General features: G+C 38.4%; 1 protein-coding gene across 1 annotated transcript in view; it reads left to right on the top strand.

The window, feature by feature from the left end:
- The window catches only part of LUZP2 (leucine zipper protein 2), a 270,546-nt gene that overhangs the window by 124,199 nt on the left and 125,989 nt on the right, over positions 1-20,358 (top strand). The window contains exon 3 of the mRNA XM_055581381.1: positions 19,476-19,538. Within this exon, the coding sequence (XP_055437356.1) occupies positions 19,476-19,538 (63 nt within the window). The remainder of the gene's footprint in view (positions 1-19,475; positions 19,539-20,358) is intronic.

Consider the following 20,358-nt stretch of genomic DNA (forward strand, 5'->3'; position numbering starts at 1 on the left):
TCCATACCATGCAAAACTAAACCCAGTTTGTTCTAATACACGCATCAAATAAGCACCCAGGATTAGAACAGTGAAATATTATAATGTGAAATAAATACTAGAGTGTAAAATGAACACTCTAGTGCCTCCCTTCTAAGGTTATTAGAAGAGCCACAAGATGTATATTGCATGATGAAATGCCTGCAACTTTGTAAATACAGGCAGGAGGAGAAGAGGACGACAGAGGATGAGATGGCTGGATGGCATCACTGACTCGATGGACGTGAGGCTGAGTGAACTCCAGGAGATGGTGATGGACAGGGAGGCCTGGCGTGCTGCGATTCATGAGATTTCACTCAGTGAGATTCATGGGGTTGCACTGAGTTGGACACGACTGAGTGACTGAACTGAACTGAACTGAATGATTTTAATTACTGAATAATTTATGTCATTATTTATAAGTCATTGACTCTATGATAAAGATACTGTGCTAAGATTAGTAGAATAACTGAGATATAAAGAAAAACTGACTTCAGCTCTAAACTTTAAGTGGAACTTGAGTGATCTCCAGGCCAAAAGACCTTGAGTAGGAAACACTAGCCCAGTGAACGTTTGGCATCAGGCCCCTGATGATTTGCTGGAAAACATAACCACCAGTCAAGCAGGGGCAATGTTGAGTTCCAAGGCCCTTACAAAATACAAAGGTAATGTCTGTGAAAGTGGATACAAAAAGGTTATTTGGATGACTAATTTACTATTCATGGGGAGTGTACAGTGCAGGGTTTTTGTTGAAGGCTTTTTGAATCATATTCCCATCATCATGAAAAACAACCCCGTCACAGTACTACAGCCAGAAAGATTTATGTGTGTGCTTTTACCATATTTGAGAGGGCTGCTTAGCAACAATGCTAGGGAACATTTGAAGGTAGCCATGTGTTAGATAATATGTATTATTTAAAACCATTCAAGGTGGGGTGGTGAAGGCGAAGGAATGGGAGCAGTCAACTTAAATTATGTCTGCATGATATGAACTAGAGAGATTTTGCTGTGAGCACAAAGCCAGACAATGAAATGCCCACTGGATTGTGTCTCTATAAATTGGGGGCGAGTTATTACATTGCTTTCAGCAGTGCTTTTCAAACTTGAGTGAGTAGCAGAATCACCTGACGTGCTTGTTAAAACAGCCAGACCACAGTCTCAGCGTTTCTCATTCGGTTAGTTCTGGGTAAATTGGGGGCCCAATAAGTATCAGGTGATTCGATTGCTGCTTGCATTGATTGTATCAGTGCTCAGTCATGTCCGACTCTTTACGACCCCCTGACTGTGGCCCACCAGGCTCCTCTGTCTGTGGGATTCTCCAGGCAAGAATACTGGCATGGGTTGCCGTTTCCTACTCCAGGGGACCTTCCTGACCCAGGGGTTGAACCCATGTCTCTTGCATCTCCTGCATTGGCAGGCAGATTCTTTACCACTGAGCCACCTGGGAAGTTGCTGCTCATCCAGAAAACAGATTTTGAGGCCCACTGGCTTACAGGAAGTCCTAGTAAAGTTTGGTAGGTAAGCAAACAAACTGTTTCTATGTTGATATCTTTCAAGGTCGTAGGATTCCTCTCATTTGCTACCCACATAGAGGTTAGATTATAAAATTCTAGATAGTAAAGACCACATCTTGTTTGTTATTGTAACTGAGGCTTTGTCTAGTGCTGGGCATTTCTTAGCTGCTTGGGTTTTTTGGTTTCTCTAAGAGGAAGACTTTCTGCCTTCTTTCTTCTCCTTCATTGTGGCAACACTCCAGACAGCAATACATTCTTTCAGACATGTCTGTGTTGTGGAAAGTGCTTTGTATAACATGCCAATAATTGCTTCACAGGCAAGAATTCCTCCTGTTACGGACATAGCTGCATTTGGGGGTGGGAGGCAGGATAAGGTTTTTATGAGCCTGGACCATGGAGACAGGAGATCTGATGGAAGTCAAAACCTGGGTTTGAATCTTGGCTTTGTTTTTTATTTGCCCTGTGAGTTAAGAGAATCACCTAATCTGTGTCCTTACTTCACTGTTCAGTTCAGTTGCTCAGTCGTGTCCAACTCTTTGTGACCCATGGACTGCAGCATGCCAGGCTTCCCTGTCCATCACCAGCTCCCGGAGCTTGTTCAAACTTGTGTGCATCAAGTTGGTGATGCCATCCAACCATCTCACCCTCTGTCGTCCCCTTCTTCTCCCACCTTCAATCTTTCCCAGCATCAGGGTCTTTTCCAATGAGTCAGTTCTTTGCATTAGATGGCCAAAGTATTAGAGTTCAGCTTCAGCATCAGTCCTTCCAATGAATATTCAGGGCTGATTTCCTTTAGGATTGACTGGCTTGATCTTCTTGCAGTCCAAGGGACTCTCAAAGAGTCTTCACCACCACAGTTCAAAAGCATCAATTCTTCAGTGCCCAGCTTCACTGTTCAACTTCACTGTTACATGGGTTTTATTATTTGGAATATTCATGATGTACTTTATGATACATCAAGACTTAAATGGGTTAACACATTTAAAGTTCAGTTATATTCAATTCTTTCAGCTGAAGGTTTTTTTATTTTAAGGCAAATAAAAATTATTCCTGGTAAAAATATTTAGCAATAGTAAAAAGGAATTACTGAGTACTTGCGGAAAAAACAGAGGTGAAATGATGTCTTAGCAAGAGAGGTTTCTACAATGGAACAGAGATAAAGCTAGATCTGACTATCTCTGTGTCTATAAGGTGGGCAGGATGAGTAAGTGAAGGGGGGCTGTTGGTATGAGTATAAAGACCAAGGAATATAGATACTGTAGGGAGAGAGCAAATTGGCCAGTATTACGGTGGTCAGGCACTCTCCCTACAAGTTGTAAACACATGGTTGTGTAACAGCTGAGAGCGTTTGTAAAACCGTGCATGTGCAATGTCCTATATAAGCACCACCTGAAAAGTTCTTGTACGTGAGGCAGGTCGAGTTGCATTGAGTTTCACAGTCGTTGTTGCTGCTGTGTCAGCCCTTAAAGAGTAAAGTCTGTCTGCCTTGCTGATGCTAATAATGTATGTCCATAGTACTATGGCAACCCACTCCAGTACTCTTGCCTGGAGAATCCCATGGATGGAGAAGCCTGGTAGGCTACAGTCCATGGGGTCTTAAAGAGTCAGACACAACTGAGCAACTTCACTTTCACTTTCATAGTACTATAGCTCCTCGCATTTTCTTCCAGCTTCCCTACTCACGTCTTGCCTACCCTGGTCTCAATGAATGATGAGATACAGCAAGACAGATACAATTGATTGTAAAATGTTGCTTGCTTAAAATTGTACGTTTGTAAAAATACTCAATTTGCAAAACTATTTTTTTTCTTTTGTATGCTTGGCTGTTGTTCAGTCACTCAGTTGCGTCTCTTTGCAACCCATGGACTACAGCATGCCAGGTTTCCCTGCCCTTCACTATCTCCTGGAGTTTGCTCAAAGGGAAAAGATTCTGATGTTGGGAAAATTGAGGGCAGAAAGAGAAGGGGGCAACAGAGGATGAGATGGTTGGATGGCATCATTGGCTCAATGGGCATGTCTGGGTTTGTCATAGCTTTCTTTCCAAGGAGCAAGCGTCTTTTAATTTCATGGCTGCAGTCACCATCTGCAGTAATTTCAGAGCCAAAGAAAATAATTTTGTCACCATTTCCATTGCTTCCCCATTTATTTGCTTTGAAATGATGGGACTGGATGGCATGATCTTAGTTGTTGGATGTTGAGTTTTAAGCCAACTTTTATACTCACCTTTTTCACCTTCATCAAGAGGCTCTTTAGTTTCTCTTCACTTTCTGCCATAAGGGTGGTGTCATCTGCATATCTGAGGTTATTGATATTTGTCCCATCAATCTTGATTCCAGCCTGTGCTTCATCGAGCCCAGCATTTCGCATGATGTACTCTGCATATAAGTTAGCTCAGCTGATAAAGAATCCACCTGCAATGTGTGAAACCCGGTTTTGATCCCTGGGTTGGGAACATCCCCTGGAAGTGGGTATGGTGACCCTCTCCAGTATTCTTGCCTGGAGAATCCCCATGGACAGAGGAGCCTGGCTGGCTACAGTCCATGGAGTTGCAAAGAGTTGGACATGACTGAGTGACTAAGCACACACACACACATTTCACTCTCCTCTTTAACATTCATTGTGAAGCTCTGTAGTTCCTCTTTGCTTTTTGCCATTAGGGTGGTGTTATCTGGATATCTGAGGTTATTGATATTCCTCTCAGCAATCTTTGATTCCAGCCTGTGATTCATCTAGCCCTGCATTTCACATAATGTATTCTGCATATAAGTTAAAGAAGCAGAGTGACAATATATAACCTGAGATACTCCTTTCCCAATTTTGAACCAGCCCATTATTCCATGTGCTTATTCATTTTTAATAAGTGACAAAAAGGATATTTATAGTTTAACACATGATCTTAAGTTCTTATTGATCTGCTACTTGGAACTTTCAAAGAGATGTCTGTGGTATAAGGCCATTTTATAATATAGCAAACTTAATATTTATAAAGTTTTAATAAAATTTTAGTAATATCCAACTACTTAAACAATCATGCTGATTCTCCTCAAAGAATATATATTTCATATGGGAGATCTAATATACTTCATTTTAAGTGGTGAATATACTGATTATTTCAGCCTAGATCTTCACGACCCAGATAATCACGATGGTGTGATCACTGACCTAGAGCCAGACATCCTGGAATGGGTAGTCAAGTGGGCCTTAGAAAGCATCACTACGAACAAAGCTAGTGGAGGTGATGGGATTCCAGTTGAGCTATTCCAAATCCTGAAAGATGATGCTGTGAAAGTGCTGCACTCAACATGCCAGCAAATTTGGAAAATTCAGCAGTGGCCACAGGACTGGAAAAGGTCAGTTTTCATTCCAATCCCAAAGAAAGGCAATGCCAAAGAATGCTCAAACTACTGCACAATTGCACTCATCTCACACGCTAGTAAAGTAAAGCTCAAAATTCTCCAAGCCAGGCTTCAGGAATATGTGAACCATGAACTTCCTGATGTTCAAACTGGTTTTAGAAAAGGCAGAGGAACCAGAGATCAAATTGCCAACATCCGCTGGATCATGGAAAAAGCAAGAGAGTTCCAGACAAACATCTATTTCTGCTTTATTGACTATGCCAAAGCCTTTGACTGTGTGGATCACAATAAACTGTGGAAAACTCTGAAAGAGATGGGAATACCAGACCACCTGATCTGCCTCTTGAGAAATTTGTATGCAGGTCAGGAAGCAACAGTTAGAACTGGACATGGAACAACAGACTGGTTCCAAATAGGAAAAGGAGTACGTCAAGGCTGTATATTGTCACCCTGCTTATTTAACTTATATGCAGAGTACATCATGAGAAAAGCTGGACTGGAAGAAACACAAGCTGGAATCAAGATTGCTGGGAGAAATATCAAAAACCTCAGATATGCAGATGACACCACCCTTAGGGCAGAAAGTGAAGAGGAACTCAAAAGCCTCTTGATGAAAGTGAAAGAGGAGAGTGAAAAAGTTGGCTGAAAGCTCAACATTCAGAAAACGAAGATCATGGCATCCGGTCCCATCACTTCATTGGAAATAGATGGGGAAACAGTGGAAACAGTGTCAGACTTTATTTTTCTGAGCTCCAAAATCACTGCAGATGGTGACTTCAGCCATGAAATTAAAAGACGCTTACTCCTTGGAAGGAAAGTTATGACCAACTTTGAATATGCTATAGATAGCATATTCAAAAGCAGAGACATTACTTTGCCAATAAAGGTTCGTCTAGTCAAGGCTATGGTTTTTCCTGTGGTCATGTATGGATGTGAGAGTTGGACTGTGAAGAAGGCTGAGCACCAAAGAATTGATGCTTTTGAACTGTGGTGTTGGAGAAGACTCTTGAGAGTCCCTTGGACTGCAAGGAGATCCAACCAGTCCATTCTGAAGGAGATCAGCCCTGGGATTTCTTTGGAGGGAATGATGCTAAAGCTGAAACTCCAGTACTTTGGCCATCTCATGCGAAGTGTTGACTCATTGGAAAAGACTCTGATGCTGGGAGGGACTGGGGGCAAGAGGAGAAGGGGATGACAGAGGATGAGATGGCTGGATGGCATCACTGACTCGATGGACGTGAGTCTGGGTGAACTCCAGGAGCTGGTGATGGACAGGGAGGCCTGGCATGCTGTGATTCATGGGGTCGCAAAGAGTCGGACACGACTGAGCATCTGATCTGATCTGATTGCTTTGTAGATTGTGAAACCAGATATTGTTTTGTTTTTAATAAAGTTGAACAGATTTATTTTAATAAATTTTATATTTTAGAGTAGTTTCAGTCTCACAGAATTGAGCAAAAAGTAGATACTCATATATATGTACCCTATATCTCCATATACCTGACACTTCCTCTACTGTCAGCATCCTGCACAAAAGTGGTTCATTTGTTGTAATCAGTGAACCCACTTTGACACATCGTTGTCACCCAAAGTTCAAAGCTTATGTTAGGGTTTACTTGTGGTGGTGGTGTATATTCTATGAGTCTTGACAAATGTGTAATTATATAATCCATTCCTACAGTCTCATACAGAATAATTTCACTCCCATAATAATAATAATTTCAGTGCCTCTTCATCTCTCCTTCTCTCAGACCCTTAGCAAATGGTGTTCTTTCACTGTCTCCATAATTTTACCTCTTCATAATGTCATATGGTTGGACTGCTGTAGAATGTGTACTTTTCAGGTTGACTCCTTATATTTAGTAATGTTCATTTGAGTTTGCTTTTCATGGTTTGATAGCTCACTTCTTTTCAGTGCTGAATAATATTTTGTCTGGATGTACCACATTTCATTCATTCACCTACGGAAAGATATCTTGGTGGCTTTCAAGTTTGGGAAATGATGAATAAAGCTCATTGTAAAGCATGAGTGTCCTTGTGAAGGTTTTATGTGAACCTAAGTTTTAACTCCTTTGCGTAAACATCAAGGAATGCAACTGCTGGATCATATGTAGAGAATATATATATAGTTTTACAAGAAATTGTAAACTGTCTTCCAAAGTCATTGTGTCGTTTTATATTCTCAGCAACAGGGAGTGAGAGTTTCTATTGTTACAACTCTTGACAACATTTGGTGTTGTCAGTGTTTTGAATTGTTGCCATTATTATAGTCAGTGGTATCTCACTGATGTTTTAATTTGAAATTCCCTAATGACATATGATATAGAGCATCGGTACATATATTAATGCCTTTGTACCCACCATACATGGGTTAGAGGAGCAGTTATTTAATATTTAAAGAAGAAATAAATGATTAAATGACAAATCAAAACTGAGGTTCTGACTTTAATAGTGAAATTTGAAGTGGAGAGAGGTAAATTTGCCATGAAATGCTTCAGTGTCATCGTGAGAGCAGCTTCCTTGTCCACAGCATTCAGAGTGCACTCTGAACACAGATGCAACCTCCAAGAGCAGAATGCTCCCTTACAGGCACTCTAGGTACTGTTGCTAATCACAAGTAGGGGAGCTTTTGCATGACTGTCCCTCTGGAACTGCTCTGTGAATACCCTTTGCATGTTTGATCTAAGCCACAAGATCATGCATTCAGTGCATACTCTTTTAGTACTGCAAATATGAAAGAAACTGAAGAGCAGATAGACCCAACCAGACAACTACTAGGCAAGTACTGATGAGCAGAAATAAAGGAAATTAAAGTATGAATAAATAAGATGCCCAACACAAAGTGAATCTGCACACCAAATTCCAAAATACATAAAATCCCTAGTGCTATGAAAGATAGTAAATAAAATTAACAAAAAGAATTTAGTGTAGATAATTTTTTTTCTTAATCTGACAAAGGAAAAAAAATTTACTTTGTTTTACATGAACAGGATGCATTGGTGGCTGTGAGTAAGGGGAGGTGGGTGGCAGGCAGTGTCAAAGCTTGCTTGGCAGTGCGTTCTAGCAGGGGAGCACAGCCATTGATATGCCATTGACCAAAGACCGGCCCTCCTCTGTCTTCGTCTTCCACGGAGTGCACAGCTTTGGGAGTCGGGCATGTGGAGCCTTGAGGAAGGAAGCGGGGGCCATCACCTGTGTCCACACTGCCTACCGCTACTCCGTATTCGGTGGTTTAGTGAGGCCCTCCGGTCGGCCCCGCCCAGGTAGGCCCAAGGCCCTGGCGGAGCACTGACAAGGCCGAACTTGACTATCCAGAGGAAGTACAAGCTGTAACACAGTTTCTGTAGGTGAACTTGGGGAGGACCCACCAACTGGGCTCTGAGCGTACAAGTTTGCCCCCTTTGCGGCAGGGGCGAGGAGAGCCAGAAGGTGAGGACTGGCCTGACGGGATGAGGTGGCAACTATGGCACAGTGGTGCTGTGTTTTATGCAGTTGTACCGCTTGTATTTGAATGTGGAAAATACATTCTAACACTTTTTTTTTTTGCATCCTGTGCCTGAGATTTCCTCCATTTCCGTCAAATTCATTTTGGTAAAACTCCAAAAAGAGAGTTCAGTTTCTCACAAAGTCAAAGAAAGAGGGAGATTTCTTCTCAGTTGCTCTAAGCAGCTCAGATGGGTTCCCAAGATGAGCTCGCTTTATTGGGCTGGGAATTCCCAATAGAATTGCAGAGAGAAGGTGGCAGGTGTTCAAGTCTTCAGTGGGCAAATCAGGAAGAGCATATACTCAGGAGTAATTTCAAGTGAATTAGCTGATGTTTTCTAGTGATTTCATAACAAATTTACTTTGCCTTCTGACTGCTTTAGGGGCAAAGTTATTTTATAAACCATAATTTATTTTATCACCTAGAGGGTTTTTATTGGCTGGTAAAAGTGTAAGGAAATCAGCCCTGGGTGTTCATTGGAAGTACTGATGCTAATGCTGAAACTCCAATACTTTGGCCACCTCATACGAAGAGTTGACTCATTGGAAAAGACCCTGATGCTGGGAAGGACTGGGGACAGGAGGAGAAGGGAACGACAGAGGATGAGATGGCTGGATGGCATCACCAACTCGATGGACATGAGTTTGAGTGAACTCTGGGAGTTGGTGATGGATAGGGAGGCCTGGCGTGCTGCAATTCATGGGGTCACAAAGAGTCAGACACGACTGAGCGACTGAACTGAACTGAAAAGTGTATGTGTCTAGAATTGAAAGCTCAAAGACCGATTCCATGTTTATGTACATTCTGGTTATTGCCCATTCATTATTCAGTAGAAATCCAGGACTTGTCTTCATTATTTGCTTGTTTATCCCCAAGCTGAGAATGAGTAAAAACTATACAACATGATGAAGACCATGGGTACTGGCAGAGATTAGACCTGGACAAATCCCAGCTCTACCACTTAGTAGCTGCTGAACATGGGTGGGCTAAATAACATCATTCAGCCTCAGGTTTGTCATTTCTAAAATGGAGATGATTTAGAATTTTTTGCCTGTAGTGTTGCTGCAAAGAATCAATGAAATAACATATGTAAAGTAACTTTGTACAATACCTGTTGCAAAATAAGCATTCAACAAATGCTAGTTTAAACATACGCTTCTCAATACTCAGTGGACGCCCCCAACCTCCTGCCCCAGTTTTATTGAGTATAATTATAATATAATACTGTCTTAAGTTTAAGGTGTATAGCATGTTGACTAGATACATTTATATATTGAAATATAATTACTACCATAGATTAGCTAACACCTCCTTCAGCTCACCTAATTACCATTTCTTTTTTGGGTGTGTGATGAGAATATTTCGGACCTACTCTTCTAGCAACTGTATATGATACAGTATCATTATATATATAATCACAGTGTTGTACATTAGATCCCCAGAACTTATTCATCTTCTGACTAGAAGTTTGTACTTTTTGACCAGTCTCTCCATTTTCCAACTGTTTAGTTCCCAATAGTCACTATTCTACTCTCTTTTCTTAGAAATTCAGGTTTTTTTAGATCCCACATAGGAGATATTATGCAGTATTTATCTTACTCCATCTGACTTTTCTTATCATAATACTTTCAAGGTCCATCTGTATTATTGCAAAAGACAAGATTTCCTTCATTCTCATCAATGGATAACATTCCAAAGTGTATGTATGTGTATATGAGTAAATCACTATATAACCATTATGATATATTATTTATCCATTCATTCATTGGTGGACACTTAGGTTGTTTGTATATCTTGGTTATTATAAATAATGCTGCAGTAAACATGGAAGTTCAGGTATCTTTTCTATATCCTGCTTTAATTTCCTTTGGATATATCTCAGAAGTGTTGTTGCTGGATCATAAGGTAACTATTTTTAATGGTCTTGAGGAAACTTCATACTGTTTTCTATAATGGCTGCACTAATTTACATTCTCACCCTCAGTGCAATAGTATTCCCTTTTCTCTACATCCTCAAAAACACTTGCTATCTCTTGTCTTTTTGAAAACAGCCTTTTTAACAGGTGTGAAATACCTCATTGTGGTTTGCTTTATACTTCCCTAATAACTAGTGATGTTGAGCACTTCATGTACCTGTTGGCCATTTATATGCCTTCTTGGGAAAATGTCTGTTCAGTTCCTCACTCATTTTTAATGAGCTTTTTTGTTTGTTTGTTTCTGAGTTGTATGAGTTTAATTCCCCCAACAAAATATTGCCTAAAACTTAACTGCTAAGTAGACCTATATGGGGATGGGGAGATGGGAACAACTGTTAGATATCTTAATGAATTTGAAATCCAGAATTCTTCCTGCTTTATTTTCCTAAAGAGTAAATCTGATCATGTGACTTTCATGCTAAACATCCAATGTCATGGCTTCAGTGGCTTACAGGGCCCTGTTTGACTAACCCTGAAGCCCCTCTCCCATCTTATCTTTCAACTCCTGAGAATCCTAGGGTCTAGTACACATACTCTTCTCTCTCTCCTGCCATTTCTTATTATTTGACTGAATCCTTTGCCCATTTAGGGCTTCCCTGTGGCTCAGATGGTAAAGCGTCTGCCTGCAATGCAGTGGACCCAGGTTCGATCCCTGGGTCAGGAAGATCCCCTGGAGAAGGAAATGGCAACCCACTCCAGTACTCTTGCCTGAAAAACTCCATGGGCTGTCGCCTGAGAAGCCTGGTAGGCGACAGTCCATGGAGTCGCAGAGTCGGACACGACTGAGCGACTTCACTTTTGCACATCTAGAAGCAGCTCAGTGTCATTCCCTGAGTAGGTGTCTCCCCGGAGGCTTGCTACTGTTGTCAGATTCCTCCGTGGATGTGACCTTCTTGAAGAGAGGGGTTGTTCTGCCTCCATTCCTGGTACATAAAAAGTTTCTATAAAGGTTGATAAGGGTATTAATGCTTTATTTCACGAAGTTATTTCTGGAATGAATGGCATCTCATTTATTTAGCAACACTTTTTAACCCATTAGAATGAGAGCTGTCTGGTAAAGGAAGGGGGTGTTTAATGACAGCAGAAGCAGGTTCTATTTCCAAGAGAGTTGTCTATTTTAAAAGAAGACCAAATTAGACATATAGAGAAATACTATTGAGAGCAGTGTTTTTTCCACAATAAACTTTATCTCTAAGAACAATTAGAGGACTCAATAGCTAGGAATGTATGTCACATGCTAAAATAACAGTATTTATATATAAAAATTGTGATTTCAAAACTCTGAGCCTTCTTAGAGTGCTGTCATAATCTTCAGGAAGAGTAGTTCTTATTTTTTGCAAGACAAACTGAACTTCATTGAAATAATAAGAGCTAATATTCATTGAGTGCTTATTGTGTGACAGTCACTGTTATAAATGTTTTGTTTCTGCCGTCTCAATACAACCACTCCATTGGTCATAACAGTTATCTAGTTTTATGAGAGGAAAAACATAGGCATCAAAAACCACAGAGCATATAAAAAACTGAGATTTAAATACAGTTGTTTTTAGACAGAACTGAGCTGTTCTGTCCTAACTCAGTCACTGTGCCGTATTATAGTCATACTGTTTGCAAAGTGATCTTGTAGGTATGAGGCGAACCAGTTCAGAGGATATCTAATTAATATACTCAGTAAATTGAAATATATTAAAACTATCTTTTTACCTGTCATCAGAAAAGGTCACCAACTCATAACCCCTCTTAATAGTCCTGAAGCTGCAAGAAATCTGAGATGACCTAGATATTCTTCATTATTTCACATATGTCGACATTGCCTCGTGACACTGAATATTAAAGCTAGTGTGGTGCTAAGCTAAGAATAAAATTCTCATGAAGCACTCATACATTTTCTAATGAATTAGAGCCAAGGTCAGTATGCCATCCTGTTCCGGAGATAACCTTGGCGAGGAAACCTTTGAGCACTTGTACAACTTTTGTTATGCCTTTAACCAATTTGGAGTTCAAGTTGGCGAGGCTGAAGCTTCTCTGGGGTCCCTACCGTCACTTGGCTGAGGGTGGTTTTTACGTGTTTACAGAATGATCCTGCCACTCATGTCTACTATTCTAAATCATTCTGTAAAAATGTAAATCTTAATTAAAGTAGCAATTAGTTTACATACAGATTAAGTCATAGCATTATATTTAAACAAGGGAATTACTTGAGAAAATAGTGTTGTTTGGTTTTCAGCTATCTTTCTTGCTGCTTGCATTATGTTTTAGTGTAATTTTAAAGAGAATATCTAAGTCTTTTTTTTTTTACCAAATGTGCTTCAGCTGTCCAAGCTCTGCATTTATATTATATAGAAATGGCTGACTCCCTTTGGCGTTTTTCTCCATTATAGATCTGAAACTATTTTATATACAATTTTATTTTCATCCGTTTTGAAATTCTACTTTTTTCCTTTTGTGTGGCTTAGAATAAACTGACCTTATATGTTTCTTATTTTATGCAGTCCTATGCAGCTGAGCTTTATTAAATGGGAGGATATTTTCTCTTCTTTATTGATCTTTTCACTACTTATTTTAAAACAAAAATCATCTTTAAATTTTAAAGAGTCATCAATTGTAGAGTGGATTGTGATTTAACAGCATTCTTGGGGTGGAGGGAACCAAAAATATAATAAATGAAAAGCACCAAATATTGTAGACCACATCCTGATTTCAGAAACATTAAAAAGTGAAAAAATTGTGCATCCCACAAATTGGTGAAATACATGTTCATGGTTTATACCAGTCCAGTAACCCATCCTTCTCCTGAGATGTGCTCAATAAGAGACTCTTAGGGAATTTGTAAAATATTATAACATCTGCAGATACTTTAGAAGTAAAGTATTTGTCACATACTTCTCAGAAACTGTTACTTTTCTTTATATGGGATATAATGTTTTGAGTTCCAACTCTGTTTGAAAGAACATGTCCATTTTTTTCAGGCATTTAAAAAACATTTCAATTGAAACATGTGGCTCACAAGCATTCTATATTTATATAGTGGTTTGTGCAGTTTTAGAAACTTCTAAAAAGGAGATGCTACCTGCCGTGAGATGCAGCACTCTCTGGTTTTAGTTTGAATACCACTGCAGGTGTTTTTACTTTTGGTTTATACTTAATTGCACATTGAAGACATTAACACATGTTTTCATCTGCCTGGCAGCAGTGGTATATTTTATTTAAATCCAGAAAATAATGTGATAAGCATATTTACATAATTTATTATGTTTGACAAACCTAAGTGTTCCCAGATTTTGACTTTCACCATGAAAATTCATTGAGACCTCATCAACCTACCTTGTAATTAAGTACACTGATTTACAGCTTCTTTTTCAATTGTCAAAATAATTCTATTCCTGTCTCATAATTATAGAACCCTCCTACTTGGTTCCTGCCTATTTTCTGAGCCTCATTCCCCAAGTGTTCTCTATCCTACATGAAATAAATTCATGCTTTGCCTGATTGAACCATTATTAGTTTCTGTTCTTTGCAAACAAAAATTCAAATTTCATTTGAAAGTACTATGTAAAATGGAAATGCATAGTAATTTTAGAATTTTTACATTTCCATATAGCAAAATGAATAGAGGTAGGCTAGATTTATGTATGTTGTATGTATGTTGAATGCATGTCGGATTTGAGCTAGCACGTGTTGTATGCTTAGTCGCTTCAGTCATATCTGACTGTTTGCAACTGGATAGATTATAGCCCCCCAGGCTCCTCTGTCCATGGGATTCTCCAAGCAAGGATACTGAAGTAGGTTGCCATGCTCTCCTCCAGGAGATCTTCTTGACTGAGGGATGGAACCCAGGTCTCTTATGTCTCCTGCTTTGGCAGGTGGGTCCTTTACTACTAGAACCACCAGGGAAGCCCAAGCTACCATGCAAGCTGCAGTGAAAATGTGATGCTTTACGTTTGAGGCAAAACTCAAAACTAGATTAACAGATCTACCTATTACATTTTGTTATTATCATATTTGAGTTTGAGTTTTATCATATAGACAAGAGGAGATATTGAGTGACATTTTAGGTAGTTTTTCAAGAAACTAGGTTCCCAAGAAGGTTTTTGGGACATTTGTTTTAAGCAACCCCAAATTTGTACAAATTTGTCCATCTGGGAGACTTTTCTTTAGTAGGTAGTAAGCAGGGTCTGAATTTCATTTAGTGAAGCCAAAATAGATGGATATGTTCTGTGCCCACATCCTGATCCAAGCATGAGCATTAGATATAAGCTTGGATGTTTGGATTTGGTGTAGGGGAGACTACCACTCTGAATCCTAAGATATTGACAAAATTATAGTTATGTAGATAGGGTGGACAAAAAGATTTAAGTACAACATTAAGTGAACAGAGAAGCTGGAGCTAGAAGCATATAGCTGAAGAACCCAGGATTATATATACTAGCTTTAGATAAGTGTGAAGGGAAATAGAGGGGCCATCAGCTTCACCGGAATTCAGTATATCTCTGTCCAAACTCGTGTGTTCTTTTTTCTATGTTATATTCAGTCTCAGCTGAGTTGTGATGTAGTGATGACCCTCAGTACATTTTCCTAAGTAATTCTTGAAAATAAAATTTTATATTTGAGTCTCATCAGCAGCTTTTATGTTACTTTACCAAATGTGGATGAAGCCTCTGATTGGCTGAGTTTGAATCTCATCCTTTCCCTTGATAGAGTGGGTAAAGTTAGTATCACACAGCCACTTAGAATTAGCATGGAAAAATGATTCTCACAAGAAAAATCAGGATCTAGTTATTAGAAAAAGGATAGTATAAGCTTGATAGGCAGGGAAAACAGACACCTAAACATTTTATGATTCTTTTAATCTACTTTTTCTTATGTCCCAGCAAATCATACTCATAGTTGGATCCTAGCATTTGGGGCATAATTACATGTGTAAGTTGTTATTTTAGGCCTTCTGAAAGCATCATCCAATTTGATAGGGATGAGATCCATCGTTTAGAGGGTAGATAAAATGCTACATGTCTGATTACACAATTGTAAAGAGTATGTTCTTAATGCCTGAATGATTTGTTGTTGTTCAGTTGCTCATTCATGTCCACCTCTTTGAGATCCCATGGACAGCAGCATGCCAGGCTCCTCTGTCCTCCACTATCTACCAGAGATTGCTCAAACTCATGTCCAATGAGTCAGTGATGCTTTCTAACCATCTCATCCTCTGCTGTCCCCTTCTCTTTTTGCCTTCCATCTTTCCCAGCATCAGGGTTTCTTCCAGTGAGTGGGCTCTTCTCATCAGGTGGCCAAAGTATTAGCGCATCAGCATCAGTCCTTCCAGTGAATACTTAGGATTGATTTCCTTTAGGTTTGACTAGTTTGATCTCCTTGCTGTCCAAGGGACTCTCAGGATTCTTCTCCAGCACCAAAATTCAAAAGCACCAATTCTTTGGTGCTCAGCATTCTTTATGGTTCAACCCTCACATCTGCACATGACTACTGGAAATAGCAAGTCTTAATTCTTTCCAAGATTAAAGAGGTGTGATCACCAGCACTGAATGAAGAGGTTAAATCAGCGAATTTTCTGGGAGTCAGTGTTCCCTCTCCAGTGCTCTGTGCCATCTGTGTTTCTGAAAAATATGTCATTTAAGAAAAATCTCAGTACGGGTCTTGCAAGTCTTACTTTTATCCCACAATTGGCCCCATTATGGGTGATTATAATTGATTATCCTCAGTTCTGGATTTATTTCAAAATAGTTAAATAGTCTAGTTCTTAAGCTCTGGAAATGATATTTATCTTAATGGAAACATATTGTTTGCATGGATGCCCAGAATTATCAACTGCCAGAGCAGACTGTGGATACACAGCATAATCATTGCTCATTTTGGGGATGGCCACAGGGTATCCATGTGGGACAGTCTTCCTTGTGCTAATATAGTTGCATTGTCCAAGTCTATCACACACGTTTGAAAAGAAATATTCACTGCTGTATCACTTTAGAATTGCACATAATGAACAAATGAAAGAAAAAAAATCAAAAGAAAGGAAGGAAGAAAGAAAGGAAAAAGAAAAAAGGGGGTAAAATCTTTAAGTGAAGATGTAAATTTTAAATAGTATGGTAAAATTTAAAGTATTAAATTTTAAGTAGAAATATATTATTAGCTTTATTATCTTTCTAAATTTACTCATGGATGGATATTAACACACAAGGCCTTTAGATGTCCTTCACTCAGCTTGTCTCAATTTTATTTATTTAATATTCCTGTTTTTTAGATATTTTAACTATTTAAATAATTGTTCCCAGTTTTATTGAAAATTAATTGACACATATCACTGTATAAATTCAAGGAGTACATCATGATGGTTTACTTTATGTATATTGGGAAATGATTATCACAGTAGGTTCAGCAAGCATCCATCTTCTCATACAGATATAGTAAAAAGAAAAGAAAGATCAAAGGGAAAACATTTTCCTTGTGATCAGCCCTCTTTGGATTTTCTCTCAACATTTTTTTCTGTATGTCATCTGTCAGAGTTAGCTGCAGGTATCATGCTGCACTTTACATTTCTAGTACATATAATATTTATCTGATAATTTCAGATTACTGCCTCTTGACCATCTTTCTCTAATTCCTCCTCCTTCTCCCCTCCACTTCTGGTAACCATAAGTTTGATCTCTTTTTCTGTGAGTTTGGTTGGTCGGTCTTTAGTTTCTCTATCTGACTTACCTCATTTCACATTTTGTCCATGTTTTCACAAATGACAAGCATTTCTTCTTTTTAACCACACACACACACGTATACACACATACACTCACACATATACTACAAGTTCTCTGTCTGTTCATCCGTCAGTGGGCACTTAGGTTGTTTGCAGGCCCAGAATTATAAATAATCCTGCTGTGAAGGTGGGGGTACTGATACTTTTCCAAGTTAGTTTTTTCTTTGGTGGAAGTAGACTCGTTGGATCATATGGTAGTTCTGTGTTTAATTTTTCGAGGATCCTCTGTACTGTTTTTCATAGTGGCTGTAGCAGTTTACAGTCTCACCAGCAGCGCCAAGGTTCCCTTTTCCTTGCATTTCTGCCAGCATTTGTTATCTCTTGTCTTTTGATGATGGCATTCCAACAAGCATGAAACAATACTCTATTGTTTCAATCTGCTTTTCCCTAATGACTAGTGATGTTGAGGATAATCTCATATACCTGTTGGCCTTTTGTATATCTTCTTGGAGAAGTGTCCATTTATGTCCTTTGTCCAGTTTTTCAAATTAGGCTATTTGGTTGTTTGCTCTTGCGTTGCATGAGTTCTTTACATATTTTGAATATTAACTCCTTATCAGATACATTATTTGTACCCTTTGTTTTTTGCCATTTCATAGGTTTTATTTTTACTTTGTTGATGGTTTCTTTTGCTGTACAGAAGCTATGTAGTTTGAGGCAGTCCCACTTGTTATTGCTGCTTGTGCTAAAGCAGGTTAGAAATATCAGATCCAAAAAGACATTACAAACATCGAGTAGCAAATTAATATAGAATGTTCTCATGTACCTTTCCCCAAAACCTCTAATATAACAACCTACACTGATACTATAATTATTGAACCAGAAAATTAACATTGAATTTTACCAGTGTTTCCACTAAAGACCTCTAGCCTTAGAATGATGAAAATCTAAGTGAACAACAAATCTCTAGAGATACTGAAGAGATATACCTAATATTTAAAAACTGAGAGAAATCAAAAAAGAAAAATAGACAATTTAATAAAAAAATTTAACATCCCCTGTGTCAAAAATATCATAAATAGACATGTATAGTAGGAAAACAAGGGTAATTTTTAACCTACAAACTGAGCAATACTGTGGAGTTAAAATATAAGTATGTGTCTCTTTACTGTAGTTTATGAGCTTTTAGATACAGGAATACCATACATTAAAGACTTTAAAAACCTTAATCTGTGTTTTGCTGTATGATAAGTACAGATATTTGCAAAAAAAAAAAAAAAAACCTTTACTAAATGAATCAAGATAATTCCTCACTTGTATAAAAAAATTCATGGTATTTAAATTCTAAATAAGTTTTTTAGAGTTTCAACTCATACTTGAAGAGGAAAAGTTAGACAAAGGATTCTTTCCAACTGAGGGAGCTATAACCACTCTCTGCATGACAGGAAAATAAAATAGGAAATTATGTTCATAATCAGGTGGGAATTATGTGTGAAGAAGTCTTAAATGTGATGTATTCGTTCATTGAGTTATTCATTCACACTGCATAAATTTAGTTCAATTTCCTTATGATGCTCATCAAATTGACTCTCTTTAGAGTACTTATGTATGAGATATACTTTCCATTACATTGTTTGCTACTGTAGAGACAGTATAAAGTCTAAATCCTGTGAGTTTTTACAGAGTTTTCTGCTCTCTTTTATCCTTCCTGTCTAAAAGAAGAGTAGGTACTCAGTTATGGGACAAAGAAAAGCCCGAGTGTCATGAGGGAGATGTAGTTGACACACTCTAAGGGTTTAGATTCAGATGGCTAACACTGTGCCTCCATTTCTGAAGTAACCAACATTTGTCTATGAATCTAGGTCAAGTCCAGCATACAGAGTACTCTTATGAGGCCTGGAAGAAGAAATGGTTTCTGAGCATCAAAACGCCCTTTGCATGCAATGCACAGGTGTCAGAAACATGAGGACTCTAAAACCATAGTGTTTAAAGGAAATTCAGACACTAGTGCATCCGTGACTCTATTAAACTAGATTCCAAGGTGATGCGCATCCAGATGATGGTAGAAATAAATGCTTGCTGTTTAGAGGGAGCTTTCAGAAACTAGTATCAATTACAAATTTGAAACCAAAATTATTTTAGAAAACAGCATAGATAAATACAATAGACAGATTTAAATGTAAGACCAAAGAAAGTTCCATATTTTCTAATAACTGTGTTAATGCCAATACATCAAACCCATTGATTTTTGTTGAATAAAAAAACAATCTTTTATAGTACAGATTCTACTCAATTTATGAAAATCAGCTACATCTCGTATCATGAAGGACTTATCTGTGAACAAACCAGAAGCACTGCTGACATAATTTAAAGAAATTGTTAATATTTTATAACTTCTTAGCAATAAAAGTATGTTTCTTTCCTCAGAATAAAAGCTTGAAACACAAACTGTTGTTTGGAAACAAGCTATGTGGCCTACATGCAGAAGAGGTGAGTATGTTTTCCTTTCTTAAAGCTTCAAGTGAATAGAAACAGTATTAGTGCCAGATGTTTTTTTTTAACCCAAGACATCTGGTGACTCTGTTCCCTTAAAACATAACTGCAAACATTGGAATAAGAAAATAAAGACACATTTTAAACTTTTAGGTATTTTGGATGTTTTAACATTTCATCACCAAATAGAAAAAATGTTAAGCCACTGAAGTGTTACTTTCCTAAATGATATTCTGGATTCCTTCCTTAACTGGATTATTAAGAGTTCCTTACTAGCAAACACCTGGAAGTCCATGAAGTTTTCACTTCTGGTATCCTCTAGGTGGTGATAGAGAATCCTCCTGCTAGTGCATGAGAGGCGGGTTCAATCCCTGGATCTAAAAGATCCCCTGGGGAAGGGAATGACAACCCACTCCATTGTTCTTGCCTGGGGAATGCCATGGACAGTGGAACCTGGCAGCCTACTGTCCATGGGGTCACAAAGAGCTGGACATGACTTAGGACTAAACAACAACATCAACAATGTGATGTCTGTACCTGTTGGAGACTAGAGTGGAAAAATGAGGATTCTAGGACTGAACATAAAATGAAAGAAACAAATAAATTTACTGGTTCTATTAGATGGACAAAAATATTGTCTCATACAATATTGCCCCCTAAGTGGGGGAAAACGTCGTTCTGTTTAATTCAGGTTTAATTACAATCCATTTTTTCTTTTCCTGATCTTCCAAATGAAATCTGTAATGTAGAAATATAGCTCACAGTCAGTAACCCTTAGTGACAGTAAAGAGAGAGTAGAAATAGTGTCATAGTAGAG

Source organism: Bubalus kerabau, chromosome 5 (genome assembly GCF_029407905.1).
Source record: "Bubalus kerabau isolate K-KA32 ecotype Philippines breed swamp buffalo chromosome 5, PCC_UOA_SB_1v2, whole genome shotgun sequence".
NCBI classification, from domain to species: Eukaryota; Metazoa; Chordata; class Mammalia; order Artiodactyla; family Bovidae; genus Bubalus; species Bubalus kerabau.